The 13,605-nt window shown below is 53.1% G+C and overlaps 5 protein-coding genes across 5 annotated transcripts; 2 read left to right on the forward strand and 3 right to left on the reverse strand.

Moving 5' to 3' along the window:
- Window positions 1–292: 292 nt before the first annotated feature.
- On the reverse strand, window positions 293–901 carry CLUP02_18142 (uncharacterized protein; the record flags this gene model as incomplete). The annotated part of the gene is made up of 4 exons (XM_049297046.1): window positions 293–341; window positions 414–572; window positions 616–790; window positions 823–901. The coding sequence occupies 4 exons, from the start codon at window positions 899–901 to the stop codon at window positions 293–295; spliced, it is 462 nt and encodes a 153-aa protein (XP_049138270.1).
- A 249-nt stretch (window positions 902–1,150) lies between these two features.
- Window positions 1,151–2,238, reverse strand: CLUP02_18143 (cytochrome b-c1 complex subunit Rieske; the record flags this gene model as incomplete). The annotated part of the gene is made up of 4 exons (XM_049297047.1): window positions 1,151–1,332; window positions 1,501–1,651; window positions 1,729–1,817; window positions 1,959–2,238. 4 exons carry the CDS (start codon window positions 2,236–2,238, stop codon window positions 1,151–1,153), a joined length of 702 nt encoding a protein of 233 aa, XP_049138271.1.
- A 505-nt stretch (window positions 2,239–2,743) lies between these two features.
- CLUP02_18144 (CPSF A subunit region) lies at window positions 2,744–7,822 on the reverse strand (the record flags this gene model as incomplete). The annotated part of the gene is made up of 6 exons (XM_049297048.1): window positions 2,744–3,067; window positions 3,119–6,176; window positions 6,312–6,418; window positions 6,537–6,721; window positions 7,120–7,371; window positions 7,441–7,822. 6 exons carry the CDS (start codon window positions 7,820–7,822, stop codon window positions 2,744–2,746), a joined length of 4,308 nt encoding a protein of 1,435 aa, XP_049138272.1.
- Window positions 7,823–7,933: 111 nt separating this feature from the next.
- Window positions 7,934–11,106, forward strand: CLUP02_18145 (uncharacterized protein; the record flags this gene model as incomplete). Its single annotated transcript, XM_049297049.1, has 10 exons — window positions 7,934–7,983; window positions 8,075–8,158; window positions 8,304–8,386; window positions 8,457–8,506; window positions 8,565–8,749; window positions 8,821–9,061; window positions 9,171–9,307; window positions 9,380–10,663; window positions 10,723–10,738; window positions 10,978–11,106. The coding sequence occupies 10 exons, from the start codon at window positions 7,934–7,936 to the stop codon at window positions 11,104–11,106; spliced, it is 2,259 nt and encodes a 752-aa protein (XP_049138273.1).
- A 1,679-nt stretch (window positions 11,107–12,785) lies between these two features.
- On the forward strand, window positions 12,786–13,516 carry CLUP02_18147 (uncharacterized protein; the record flags this gene model as incomplete). The annotated part of the gene is made up of 4 exons (XM_049297050.1): window positions 12,786–12,926; window positions 13,005–13,084; window positions 13,146–13,257; window positions 13,319–13,516. The coding sequence occupies 4 exons, from the start codon at window positions 12,786–12,788 to the stop codon at window positions 13,514–13,516; spliced, it is 531 nt and encodes a 176-aa protein (XP_049138274.1).
- Window positions 13,517–13,605: the final 89 nt, after the last annotated feature.

Consider the following 13,605-nt stretch of genomic DNA (forward strand, 5'->3'; position numbering starts at 1 on the left):
TCCGATTTATGCCTGGCGAAAAGTGTCATCTCATCAAGCCGGCAAAATACGTCGATCTGTTTATGCCACCTGCTCTCAAGGTTCAACCGGACCAGAGTCAATGACCGATGGCGGCACCCGTGCCTTTGAAAGTTCGAATATGAAGCGGCCTTCCCTTTACCTCGATTTCTAACTCCTGGGTTGTATACGACTTTAAGCGTCTGGCGAGAGAACCACCTCGTCGTATCTACCTCTTGAGCCATGATGCAGAACATGAATGCAGACGAATTTCCCTCTCCGCCGTCATGCCTTGTCAGTCCTTGCCGTGGTCACCGCATACCACAATAGAAGCCCAGCGTGAGCTTCCAGGTCAATGATCAGACAGTCATCCCACCCTCAACTGAGGGCAAGGCATTGTTTATCATGCGCCGTACGATTTCCCGTCTCCGAAAATGCCCAGACCGCTATCTGCCGAAACGTTGTGGCATCCATCCCCCCGGGAATCGAACGTGCTATGAAATGACAGTCTCGATAGTGGGATGCCGGCTCTCAATCCAGTCACACCCGGGATCCACGCTCCGAACCAACGTTGACTTGTCACATGAGCGCGGCCCAGTGTGATCGACCCCCCGTCACATTTGTCCCGAACCGTAAAATATCCAAACTCTCATAAGAAGAAGACCTCCGGGCTCCGGCCGGTCATTTGACGACTGCGACGTCGTCCACTTGATGCCGTCTCTGAATTTCGGTGCCGGGATATTGGTATTTCGAATCATGGTTTCGTGATTATTTCGGTGCCTCGGCTTCTTCTCTAATATCAGTTACCTGCAACATCACATTTACCTGGCCAACACCTGCATGTTGTAAAGTTGCGAAGACTTGCTTGTTCCTGGACGCTCATTGACTTTTGTACATTTGGCATTATTGCCCTAGGGACACGTCTAAGAAAAAAGAAAATGGACACCTCTCTCTCGTCTTGTAGGAACCCAAACCAGCACCAGCTCGGTCTCCGATGCAAAAGAAAAATGTTGTTCTAGTAGTTTGTTGTTGCCATCATTTCGGCCAAAAGCCCTCCCGCTTCCCTCGAAGGAATAGAGGGGGGTTTCTGACCTCCTTTCGTACTCTCTCTCCCGCTGCCGTTCGTCTTAAATACTCATACAGGTGATCCCGCTTAACCAATGACCAGCTTGCCCTCCTCGGGGAAGTCGTACTCGGGGATCTCGAGGTTGAGGGGAGCGGGTCCCTTTCTGATACGGCCGGAAATATCGTAGTGGGAGCCGTGGCAGGGGCAGAACCAACCGCCAAAGTCACCGGCCTCGCCAATGGGGACACATCCTAAGTGTGTGCAGACACCTAGGAAACGAATTGTTAGCTCACATGCGCTGAGTCGGGGGGTGTGACTTGGTGTGCGGTTGCTGAAGAGGCTTTAGATCCTTCATCTCCAGCACTAACTAGCAGCCGAAAGGCCGCAATATCTCGCCACCAAAACAATTGAATCGATTGTCGTCAAAAGATACGTACCCAACATGATGAGCCATTCGGGGGTCTTGACACGGTCGTCGTCTTTCTGGGGGTCACGGAGGGAGGAAACGGAGACCTTGTTGGCCTCGTCGATCTCGGACTGGGTGCGGTGGCGGATGAAGACGGGCTTGCCTCTCCACTTGATAATGACCTGTCGTCCAGAAATATCAGTACGGCCGTCTCAATGTTGCGTGCCGCCGCTCGGCTTTTTCAATCGGGCCAACTCACGTTCTTGCCCTCGGGGATGGTGCTGAGGTCAACCTCAACCTTGGCCATGGCCAAAACGTCGGCGGAAGCGGACATGTTGACGAGGAATTCTGCAATTGACACCGGTCCGTCAGCCATTGTTTCTTTTTGGTACTGTTTCCCGTCCATTCCGTGATCCCATGCCGTATTTCGAAATCTCGATTTCGGTGTCTGTGGTTTTCCTCGGGGCTACGGATGGAAGTATTCCCTACCCTGGACGGTGGACTTCGCGCCGGCGGCGGTGATGGCGCCCATGGTGCCGACCATGAAGTATCCGAAAAGCTGGTTGGTGCCGGCAGAGCCCTTGCTCATGTACTTGCTGAAGTCGGGGATGCTGCTGCCCTTCTGGGCGCCCTTGAAGGGGCTCGAGTAGCTCGTGGCGGTCGAGTCGTTCCGGGCGGCCGAGGTGCTGAGGGCGCGCGCAGCCGTCGACGGGCTGGTGCGCGCGATTTGCCGCAGGCAGGTGCGGGAAACGTGTGCGAGGGGCGCCATCTCGTAAATCGGAGGAGGAGAGGAGAGGGTTTGCGGCGGCAAGAGGTTGTTGCGAAATGCAATTGGGGAGAGGGATGACGTTTAGTAGGAGAGCGTCTTTTTTCGTGATGCCCGTGGTTTGAGGATTGCCGAAAGCTTTCTGGCTGGTCGCCTCAGGCAGAAGGTTCTGAAATTGGTGCTTGTTGATTGGTTGGTGGATTCAGCTGGGACCCGGCCCTTTCCGGAGTGGCACGAGTGATGACTGCGACGATGTGGATAGATGCAAATCCCCCATTAGGAAAATCAACATGGAGATAAATTTCTATCTTGTTCATTCCCAGATAGTGGATTATGATTTGTATGTCTTCCACCACATCAATTTGTGAGGCAAGAGGATAGAACCTCTGTCACCATCCAGGAAATGTCTTGCTTTGCACTGTCTTTACTTTTAGCCGCGAGCGTCATTCATTTAGGTCCATTCGCCCAACTCCCCGTTTCTAAATATCCTACATCATCCTATGCTGCTTTAATGCATGCGCTTCAACTCTTCTACCAAGTTGCGCATATTCTCAACCGTCGGCCCAAGTCCTGCAACGACGGCCTCCTGTTTAGCCTCATCCAAGTCTAAAAACCGCTCAATCAGCTCCCCATCGACAAAGCGGAAGGGCGCATCTGCCGCGCGTTTTGCGTTCCGGAAACCTCGCCATGACATGAATGAGAGCCCGGCACCCGGCGCATTGTCAGCTTGACCCAGTGTCTTGACCACTCCGGCCAAGTTCTCTTGAAATTGCAATAGTAGACTTTGGTGCTCTGGCCTGATGTCGGCAAAGACATACACCGATCCTTCAACCTAGGCAAATGTTAGCAACCGTTTAGCATGGCCGGGTGAAAGTCCACTTACTGTTGCGAGGAACGCCTTTGGCACGATCGGGTCGTTCTCATTGGGAACAATGTCGAGTGATCGAATCTTGTTCACTTGCTCTCCGAGGTGGAATTCACTAATGACTTCCATCTGCTTCTGGTCATGCTCTGTCGGCGCGTTGGGGTTCCTCCGCAGTACCATGAGATTGCCTTGCGCATCGGACTCGAGCCACGAATGCTCTTCCAAGTGACATACTGACGTGGCCCAAATGTACTGAAAGTGACGAGCGCGCTCTACAAGCTTGGCTTTGTCCCCATCTTGTGCCGGGATGAACTCGACTAGGGTCATCGACTGCATGAGATCAGCGACCCCAATCATGTTGCCATTGACATCAATGTCAACCGGGAATGTTGAAGGGCGGAAAGTAGCCAGCTTGCGTAGTGCTCCAGATGTGCTCGACTCTTCGGCGTAGTCGTAGACCACCACCGTCTTGCTTAATCCAGCGACAATCTTGTCGCCCATCACTCCAAGACTGCGACACGCGCCCTTAAGCGCGTGGCTGACTATCAAATAGGGGTTCTTGTCAGAATCAACGCCCAATACCAGAATCCGACCCTTGATATCGCTGTTCTCATCAACATCCGGGTCTGCCAGATAACTTGTTCCGATGATGAATCGTTCGGCAGGCTGCCCCATACTGTCGGGCAACTCTGCTCTGATGACGCTTTCGACCATTTCGGCTGATGTGGAGCCATCCAGGTGGAATGCCTTGCCAACAACGCCAAGAACCACCTCGTCGACCAGCTGGAATGAGCTTGATACCGCCTCTTCATTGTTGATGAGTTCTCTTCGAATGGTGCCTATGCCAAAAGCACGGAGTGCTGGCGAATAAGCCACTCTTCGGACCGTCTCGCGTAGAGGAAGGGGGTTGACATGCGTTCTCCTTTCCGCATCGATGTGGGCGATCCGTACGTTACGATCCGTGGCGAGGAAGATGGCATCTGGGAAGGCTTCAGAGTCGAAGGGGGCGATATAAGTCACGTCTTCTGCAGTTGCCGCCGAGTAGATGATTCTTCCTTCTGAGCTGTAGATCAGACTAGAGTGCTCGGTCGTAGCAAATACATTGCTGATGCCTTCGTCGTCTGGTCTTGGAAGAACGTGTAGCCCAGCTTGTTTGCTACCCAAGGTGACGCTTTTGCGACTTGACAAGGAGAAGTCATCTTTTGACACGTTGAACGACACGACCTGCCCATCTTCCATAGCGACGAACAGCGTTGGGCCGAGAAGGTGTGGTGGGTGCAATTGCACAAGAACCATGTCTCTAGGAACCGAGACGCTGTCATCGGTTTGCTTGATGGTTTCACCCTGAAGGGCGTTGAGCGTGCGGAGGTCAATTATGGACACAGAACCCGTTGCCCAGAAACCTACCACGCCGACATGGTCGAGATCGCTGGCTGCATGTACGCAAGAAATTTGGTCTTCCTCGCCCCCAACGCCGCGGCCCAAGACTTGCTCTTGAGCTGCCAAGTTATCGACCAAGTTCAATGATACCAGAGAGGTGCCGTTGATAGACAGCAAAACCCGTTTGCTGTTGGCAGAGGCATTGACAATGGTCTTGCCATCTGGTACCGACCAACTGTTCAGAGTAACGCCGCTCTCCAGATCGAGCAGAGTCACGATTGCTGCGGTGACCTGAAGTAATTGACCACTGGGCAATGTTTTTGCGATTAGAGTAGGCTGGTCCAAATTGAGCCCGTGAAACTCAAACACTTCTTCAATACCACCCTCGGCATCAAAGCTGAAAACTCTGGTTTCCGTCATGAAAGAAACCACGAGAGTGTCAACTTTTTCAGAGCCGTGCGACTGTAGACTGAAGAGACCTCGGGCATCCTGCAGGTCTTCCAGAACACCAATATCTTCCAGTCCGACACTGCTTCGAATACTCCGCAGACTGCCGTTTTGATGGACACCACAGCCGGCGACGATGCGAGCTTGGCCTGACGAGAAGGCGTTGCCAATCTGGCTGTCTCCAGCGTTTCCCAAATCCATGATGGCGAAGTCGAGAATAGGTGCAATATTGGGAATGGTCTGCACAAGCTTCGTCGACAATTCTTCGAGATCCACCTGTAGTAGTTGCGAGTCGCCGTAGTGAGAGCCCAGGAAAAGCATGCCGTCTCCCATATACACTAGACACGATGCGCGAGACGTTACTCCAAGTGTTCTGACAGTCATTCCGAGAACAACAACACCCTCGGTCTCAATCGTCAGAAGGTGAAGATTGCCATAGTCATCAGAAAGGAAAAAGTTTGTGTCATCATAGGCAGCCCATGCCACGAATATGGCGGGACTTGCCATTGGACTTTCCACGACAGACTGCGTCAAGGTATCGACGTAAACCAGTAGAGTTTCGCCAACTACAATCAAGCCACCCAGTTGTGCCTTGGCCGCTGAAGTGTCCCTTTTGTGGTATCGCTTAACTTCATCCTCGATGATGTTCACAGGAATGAGGATACGGGCATAAGGATCCTTGATCTCGATGTCGAGGTCTCTATTGCGTTCTGGATCGAACCTCGAGACAGCTGTGTTCTTATCGTCCGTCATAAGTCTGTATATGGCGAGTCGCGCGTCCTCTTTATCGATCTTGGACTGGTACAAGAAGGCAACGGTGGGATGACCAGTCTCGGTGGGCACAAAGATGCTCGCCTTCATGAAGAGCTCGGAGAGGCGGACTTGTTCCCATGCATCGTCAAGGCGAGCGAGCTGTCCTTTCCTAGTTCCCAAGCGCATGACGTTCATGACACCCTCCCATAAGTGCATAGCCATGAACCTGCCTGTCGGATCGACTAGGCACTTGTCCTGGCTCTGAGCTTCGCGCATGTGAGGCTCGGCGGTATCCTCGACGACCTGCTCCGTGTGAAGCCTCTGTGTAGCAGAGTCCCATCTCGCCGTAAAGTATTGAAATCGATCGGTACCGACGAAGAGCAGGTCAGCTTTACTGTCCCTGGGTCGCAGGCGCTGGAGGAGGAGGATGGTGCCGTAGACTGCGGCAGAGCCGAGCAAGTACATATCGGTGGGCGTGATGCGCCATACTTCGAGTCTGTTTGATCGTCTTGGAGCTTGTCAGTATGAGGCGATAAAAGTCCAAGTTCGCCTCTCTTCTTGGGTACGGCAAGCTGTAAATGGGTAAAAGGTGAAGGTAGGGAGGGGCAGTACGGCAGGGGAGCAGACTCACGCTACCACCAAGCTCTCGCTTTCATCTTCCTCAGACAGGCGTATCCTGATGGCCTGGCGTATGCTGCTTGGTCTATGGATGGGCGCGATATACGACATGGTGCCGGTCTGTGAGGTGTGAGCTGCAGCTATGTCAGGTAGGAGCTCTGATCCCACGCGATGGCAGCCATGGACAAAAGAGACGTCGTGGGGGAAGAGTTTCGATTCAGTCGGTGCTCTTCCTGACGTCGGAGTTTAGCAGTGCAGGTCCGGGCCCCTCCAAAGCAGCAGTGAACGGCAGGTTCGATTTCATCATCAATTCCAGCGCTGACAGCGAGAGGGAGGTGGGGCCGTGAGCTTCGGCAGCCCGTAGGTGCAGGGGCCACATGCCGCCCGACCTTCCACTGTCTGTCACTGCAGTGCTGCACCTCACTAAACAGAACTTTGGGCAACCTTCCGTGGAAAGCGGGAGTCTGGCGTGGTGTTTCTTATGTAATCCACACTGTCCGGATGCCCGGCCAAAGTGTAGAGCCGGACAGTGAATCCACAGTGTTTCCGCCGACGAGAGGTCCTTGCACATTCTACCTATCGGGGAGGCCCAGCAGGACTGCAGTGTGCATTTGTTTATTCAGAACAGCAAATTAATACCTTAACTACGGATGTGTCGCTCTCCGGCCAACCTCGCCTATCAAACCACCCTCTTCGGACTTTAACATAATTCCATAAGATCACAATCAGGAAGAACTCAATCTCGAGCCGCCGTTGGTTCATCCCCTCCGTCTGAGATGTCCAATATCGGATATTCACCGTTCGACCGGCCGCTCATGGACATCGTCGATTGGGAAGCTCCCAGAGCATCGCCCAGTTGATGTGAGGCTGCTCCAAGCCATACTGGCTAAAGTCAATCAGGTACTCGTCAATATCCTTGAACCCGACCTTTTGGTACAGATGATGGCCAGCTCTTGAAGACTCGAGATAGGCCGGAACGCCCAATCGAACAGCTTCCTGCACTATGGGTGTCATCAACTGCCACCCTGCTCCACGTCTTTGGTGCTTTGGGTCCGTCACCAAGATATGCAGATCTGTCGTCTGCGTTAGCTGTCATTCACAACCGCCACACACGCATTAAACGTGCCATATCCACCACTTACAGACGACCTTCTTGCCACCCATCAAACGCTGGCGCATCTCGTCCAAACCATGGAACAGTTTGTTACACGCCTCCTCGTTACAGCCAGGTCCCCAGACACGTGGTTTTGGCACCGGCAACCCCTCCGAGTACGCATTCCACTTGCTCCAAGCAATGATCGCCTCGTCGCCAGAGAGTTCCGTGTCCACCGCTTTGTGGAAGCGCACGGTTGTGTCCTCTCGAAACTGTTTGGCCAGTTCTTCAGCTCGAATCCCCATGATATCCTCCGGCATGGGTCCGGGGAATAGGACTGGATCAAGTGGGCTCCCCGAGAACGCCAGTTTCTCAATCTCGGCGCACCGCCGAAGATCACTCTCCAACACCGGCTGGATTTCGATTGGCATGTTTTCTGAATATGCTGCGCTTCCGAATAGTCTTTATTGAAGGTTGAGCGACGTACTCGAACTTTTTGTCGCGGAGAAGACTTCACCTTTACTTGTACACCTGTACAGACCATGCCGGGTGCCTATTATGCGGGGTTCTTCGGCGTGGGGTCCCTATCCAGGTCTCGGCTCGGAAACCGATCGGTCTGACTCATCAAAGGATTCGTGTTGTTTTTCGTCACCCTATAGATCAGTCTCTCGGTGACCGTCTAGGAAGCTCGTCAACGAGGGATCGTTTCCTGCATGCATCACGCGCGAAATGGGACATCTCAACAAGAATACGCAAGGTGGCAAGCTGTCAGAATTTGTCATTTCTGGCAGCTGCAGAAGGGATATGCAACGCTTATATGCAACTCCATTTTAGCCTCAAGGTTTGTTCTTAGCACCCTTGAAGGCTTATTTCACCGGGGAAATGTTGAAGCCATGATTGCTCATGTGACAGTGAGAGGCTATTAGATGGGACCGGCCGCGTGCTATTTCTCACCAGAAGGACAGCACATGGTCTGATTAAACACTGGATTCATGGTTCGTCGTTTATGGATCATGGATGACGGTTGACATGTCCATGCTAAGCTAATGAAGCTTTGATTCCTAGGCAGGGACCGGAAAGCTATGTCCATCAAGCAGCTATGTCGTTTTCGTGTCGTGGACCCAGACGTTGACCACCAAATTTACGTACGGAGCTATCCAGCCATGATAGTAGAGCCTCATTCAAGGAGTTTGCGGGGACGTCCCGCCGACGTCAAAAAGTTCGGATATTCTTGATGCACAACCAATGGGCTTGGAAAGCGGAGAGATCTTGTCGGCCGGGGATGAGGAGGCGCAGCGATACATGCGCGCATCACCAAATTCATCGGCAGCATTCGTCAAAATCGTTCAAAATCGTGTGTCCACGAAACACGTCCGAGCATTCACCTTGCGTCCCCGGTCGACTGGCATTGGCCACATTTCGACAACAGCTTGGTGTCTCTTGTCGTTCGTCTCAAGTATGTGGCACTTGACGGCTGCGTCCCGGAGTGTCTCCTCTTGAGGCCCTTGAGAGCCTCCCCGAGCTCCACAGGCCTCGATGTCGTCGCCGCTGTCGACATGGTGCGGTCCGTTTCATGGCTCCTGCAGCCCAGCTGTCGCCGCGGCGCCAGGACCTCATCCCTGTTGCATCGGGACCTTGCCTTCCCTTCCTGCACCGAGTTGCGCGCACGGGTCAGGGGTTTCTTAGCCACAGAAGCTTAATCCTCCTTTCGGCCGCCGGTTCACGATCGTTTGGCTGTCTTGTACCTGTCAGACTGTCAAAAGTGGGTAATGGCTGCAGACCAGTACTTCCCGGCCGAGAATCACGGACGTCAACACAGACCTTTGTGGTCTGTATCCAGAGGATCCTTGCGTCGGGGACGCAGATGCTGGAGTCGCGAAGGCTGCTTCCCAGCCTGGAGATAGCGTTCTCAGGTTGTGAGCTACTGCAAGCTCAAGGATCGTTAACTTCCTCACGGTACGGATGTGTCTCACGGTTTCACGTTCCAGGCGCAGACGGGAGCCAACGAAGGTCCATCCTCCCATCTTGGTCCTGGATGTGATCTGGGCTTCAACCACCACAGACTGGTTGACCAAAGCTTATAAAACTGTTCGGTATCCCACCGGAAGAGAACGTCTTTTTGGAGCATCAGACAAGGATCTTAAGAACAATAGCTTGGTTATTCCCAAAGCCTCAATACTTTCTTCGAAAACCTTCAGACCCTTCGTCTGTTATCTTCACATCAAAATGGTTACCATGCGCCTGACCCTTGCTCTCTTCGCCCAGGCGGCCATCATTACTGCCGTACCTCTCCAGCCTATCCGAATCATCCAGATCGAGGAGAGAGCTGCAGGTGATCTTGACACCATTGAGCGTGCTCTGGCTCCCGTCTCCGAATCACTTGCCAACGTCGATGCTGCAGTCCTCTCTTTGGATGGAGGCCCAGTCACGGCAAACAACCTTCTCATCTTCTCTCAGCAAGCCCAGGTGGCTACCGACCAGGCCACAGTCGACATACAGTCTGCTGGTGACCTTAGTGCCTTCAGAGCTGCCAGGCTTCGCCGCACTACCGACGCTCTCATCGATCAGACGACTGTCACTGTGAACGACCTAGTCTCCCGCAAGCCTGTTCTTGACAACCTTGGCGTCAGTGGTGTTGCATTGGAGTCCCTCCAGAGGCAGAAGATTTCCAGCATGGCATTGACGGCTGCGCTTGAGGAAAAGGTTCCCAGAGTCGGGCAGAGAATCGCAGCTGAGGGCAGGGCTCAGATCGAGTCCGTGATGGACCAGGCAATCGCAATCTACTCTGAGCCCGCCGTCGCTGCTGTCCCGGCTGTTGCTCCTCCTCCTGCTACGCCTGCCAACCCCAACGCCATCCCTATCGCAGTTCCTCCTGCCGCTGCTCCTCCTGCCGCTGCTGTTCCTGCACCCCCGGCCGCTGTCCCTGCTCCTCCTGCAGCTGCTCCGGCCCCTCCTGCTGCCGCGCCAGCATGGCCCGATCAAGCTCCTCAACCTCCTGCCGCCGCCGTCCCGGCTGCTGACCCCAACGGTGCTGTTCCTCAGGCTGGAACTCCTCCTCCCGTTGCGGCTCCTCAGCCGGCGCCCGCAGTCGCTGCTCCTCCCGCTGTTGCCCCCGCTCCTGCTCCTGCGGTCCCCGTCGCTACAGTTCCCCTGGTAGCTCCCGTCCCGCCTCCCCAGATCACACCTGTTTCCGGCCGCAAGGCCCTCAAGGACAAGAAGAAGAAGGCGTCAAGAATCAACGCGGTTGAGGTCGAGGGCGAGACTGCTGAGCAGTAAGCGTATCTATCAGTGATGATTATGAAATTGGAGTTTCAAGGTACCACAGGTGCAGGAATTGGATTGAATGGGTTTACTCCAGAATGCTATAATATCATCAAAAATAGAATGATCTAATGCATATTAATGCACATCACAAATGTTTGCTTGAGAAAGCATATTCATCACTCAGTGAAAGCCTCATAGAGTCATAGACCAATTGCGCGTGGTCTCGACTCTCCCAGCCCTGCCACCCTAGACAAACTAGCTATACGTGAAAGTAAGCTAAGAGCGCAGGGAAGTGCAAGATTGAGACTGAGCGTACATAAAGTTCGATGCCATTGACTGGGCAGATGCTACCCTACTGCAAAACACGGCATTGCAGATCACAACAGCGCCATACATAAAACACACAAACAATTTCAATTGTGCAGCAGCAGAAGCAGCAGCGCGGCGCTAATGCAGGAGCTCAGCGACGCTAGAGATTATCGTGACTAGTTCCTCGCGGATTTTCGCGACGGATGGCTCCGCGTCGACGACGGTCAGCTTTTTTGCGTTTGCGGAAGTCGTCTACCACAAGGGAGGTTGTGGTTTCGAAGGTGAGGAAGCGGTTTCGGATTGCTTGCATCTGGTCGTCGAATCGGCCGCGGGGGAGGAGACGATGGAAGGTTGTTTCTGGAGAGCATTGCAGTGCGAGGAGGGGGGTTATGGGGCCGATGAGGGCTTGGAAGTGCGTTGATTGTTCTATTGATCTTGGGAATCCTTTTGGTTTGGGTTTGGGTCACCTTCTGTGTTACAGAATTCCCGGGGGGTTGCAGAAGCAGCTTATCATCCAGAATGAACACTCTTGTGCCACCCTCCATCAACTTTGTGATTCGACCTTTGAGAATAGCCATTGTGATTTCAATCGGACCTATTGTGCCTGCAAGCATGTTTGCTCTGATGATGTCTGCGTGGGGGCCTTCTTCCCCGCGTTCCATCTCCTCGCGGAGGACGTCGCCGATGCTGATGTGCGAGAGGTTGTATTTCTGAGAGAGGAGGCGGCATTGCGTGGCTTTGCCTGAGCAAGGTCGGCCTAGTATGCTGATCACGACAGGCACTGGTTTATTTGGTTCCGGTTGATGTTTTTCCATGTGGTTCTTCCATAGTGTAGGTATCGTATGGATTGGAGCTTCAGGACAACATATTATTGATCCTGAAAAGCTGAGAAAGCATCACCGCATCGGAAAAAAACTACGAAGTTTTGCAATTTGACGAATTGAAATCATCAAGGTTGTGGGGTTAATTCTTGATCAAAGAGGTTCAATTAAGGTTGTGTTGGTTTTCGTTTCTGTTGGTTTGGTGTTTTGTTGGTTCTCTCGTTTCGCGTGATGCAAATACCCATGCTTGCCACCTCTGGCCGGGCAGAACACGATTGAATATCATCTGGTTCAAGTCATGTTCAATTTGGAGATGTGGCCCAAGCTATTTTGTCATTTCTTGTTGTCTCTTTCACGAGTTCCTTGATTTGTGTGGTTCAATGTCACCACACAGGAGGGTAGATGTTTGCTGGTGCAACCTCAAGTGAGGTTCGGGAGTTGACAAGATGACGGGGGTTTCCTAGGCGAACAACTGGGATGTCCGCTGCTCGCAGTGGTTGATGCAACGTGGGGGTTCGAATATTTCCCCTTCTGGGATCCCGCGGGCCCTCGGTTCCTCCTCGAACCACGGGAACCTCCAAACAACGGGCAGTCAAAAACTCGAGTCCCCTCTTATCGCCAACCACGCATGAACCGGCCCATAATTAAGGCTTGTGTTAAGTGCAGGTTAGGCGCCAGTTGAATATGTGTTTCAACGACGAATAATCGTGATGGGTGAACGGCATTAGGCTCTCTTGCGTTGATGCCTAGGGAGGGATGATTACTTAAGCTCTAAGGTGACGGTCGGGAGAAATCCGAAGGTCCGGGAGCAGGCCAGCGCACGGATACAACATTCACAATAGTGTCGTTTTTTGTTTTTTTCATAAAAGATATCACCGACAGAACATTGCTTTTGTACGCCCCGGGAATGAGACTCGAACGTTGGAAACCGAGCACGATCAGCTGAGTGAGATCGAGCCCAATCAACCATTTTCCTGGACAAATACCCCTCAAATGAACAATGGGATTACCCAGTGGCCACAATACCAAGCATGTAATCTGGCCTGAGGTCCACGTCATCTGGACTTTTGAACTCCAAAGTTCCCCTTTCCTTGGCCGGAGATCCATCTTGGACGGAGTTCCAGACCTCGTCATAACGCCGGTCCACGATGCTTTACATATGCAACAGGACTAGATGGGAATAAGTTCGAACTCTTGGCTACACACACCAACGCCAAAGTACTCCAAAGTTCTCCAAATCACTCCAATATCATTGGAGATGAGTACGCAGCCCCGTTTGCCCCCGTATCCTCCTCACCGGTTGAAAAAGGGGGCAAAAGGAAAGGAAGAAAAAAGCAAACCAGATTGTACGGTTTACCAGAAACGAACAATATGACGCCGAGTGGCTTTTTCCCGACTTTTTTGCTGAATCCCCGATGGGGCCCTTGGCTGTCGTGACCCTTGACTGCATCCGGGGTCCCGGTCCAACGAGGGTCCCTTTCACTCCTTATCAATTATCTCATCGTCAAAGCTCAACGCTCAACTGCCGTTCAGCCCCTTTCCCGAGAACAGCCAGCTGAGCTCCCAGGCTCCCAGCCCAGGGAAAAAATTAACGGGATACGGGATCGGCACGCACGACTCGACCTGACATTTCCCTTTCCCTCCCTTCCCACCCCAGTTCTTCAAAGCGCCACTGCCCACTATGAGGCCCTCGCGCCCAAGCGAGATGATGGCATGCCATCAGATTCATAAAATCCCACGAGGACCGTAGGCCCCGGTACCGAAGCTAGACAGGCCCCCTTCGAAGCGCTCTTTAAAGTTCCTGAGCCGCCGTCCCGGGA

Source organism: Colletotrichum lupini, chromosome 10 (assembly GCF_023278565.1).
Source record: "Colletotrichum lupini chromosome 10, complete sequence".
NCBI lineage: Eukaryota > Fungi > Ascomycota > Sordariomycetes > Glomerellales > Glomerellaceae > Colletotrichum > Colletotrichum lupini.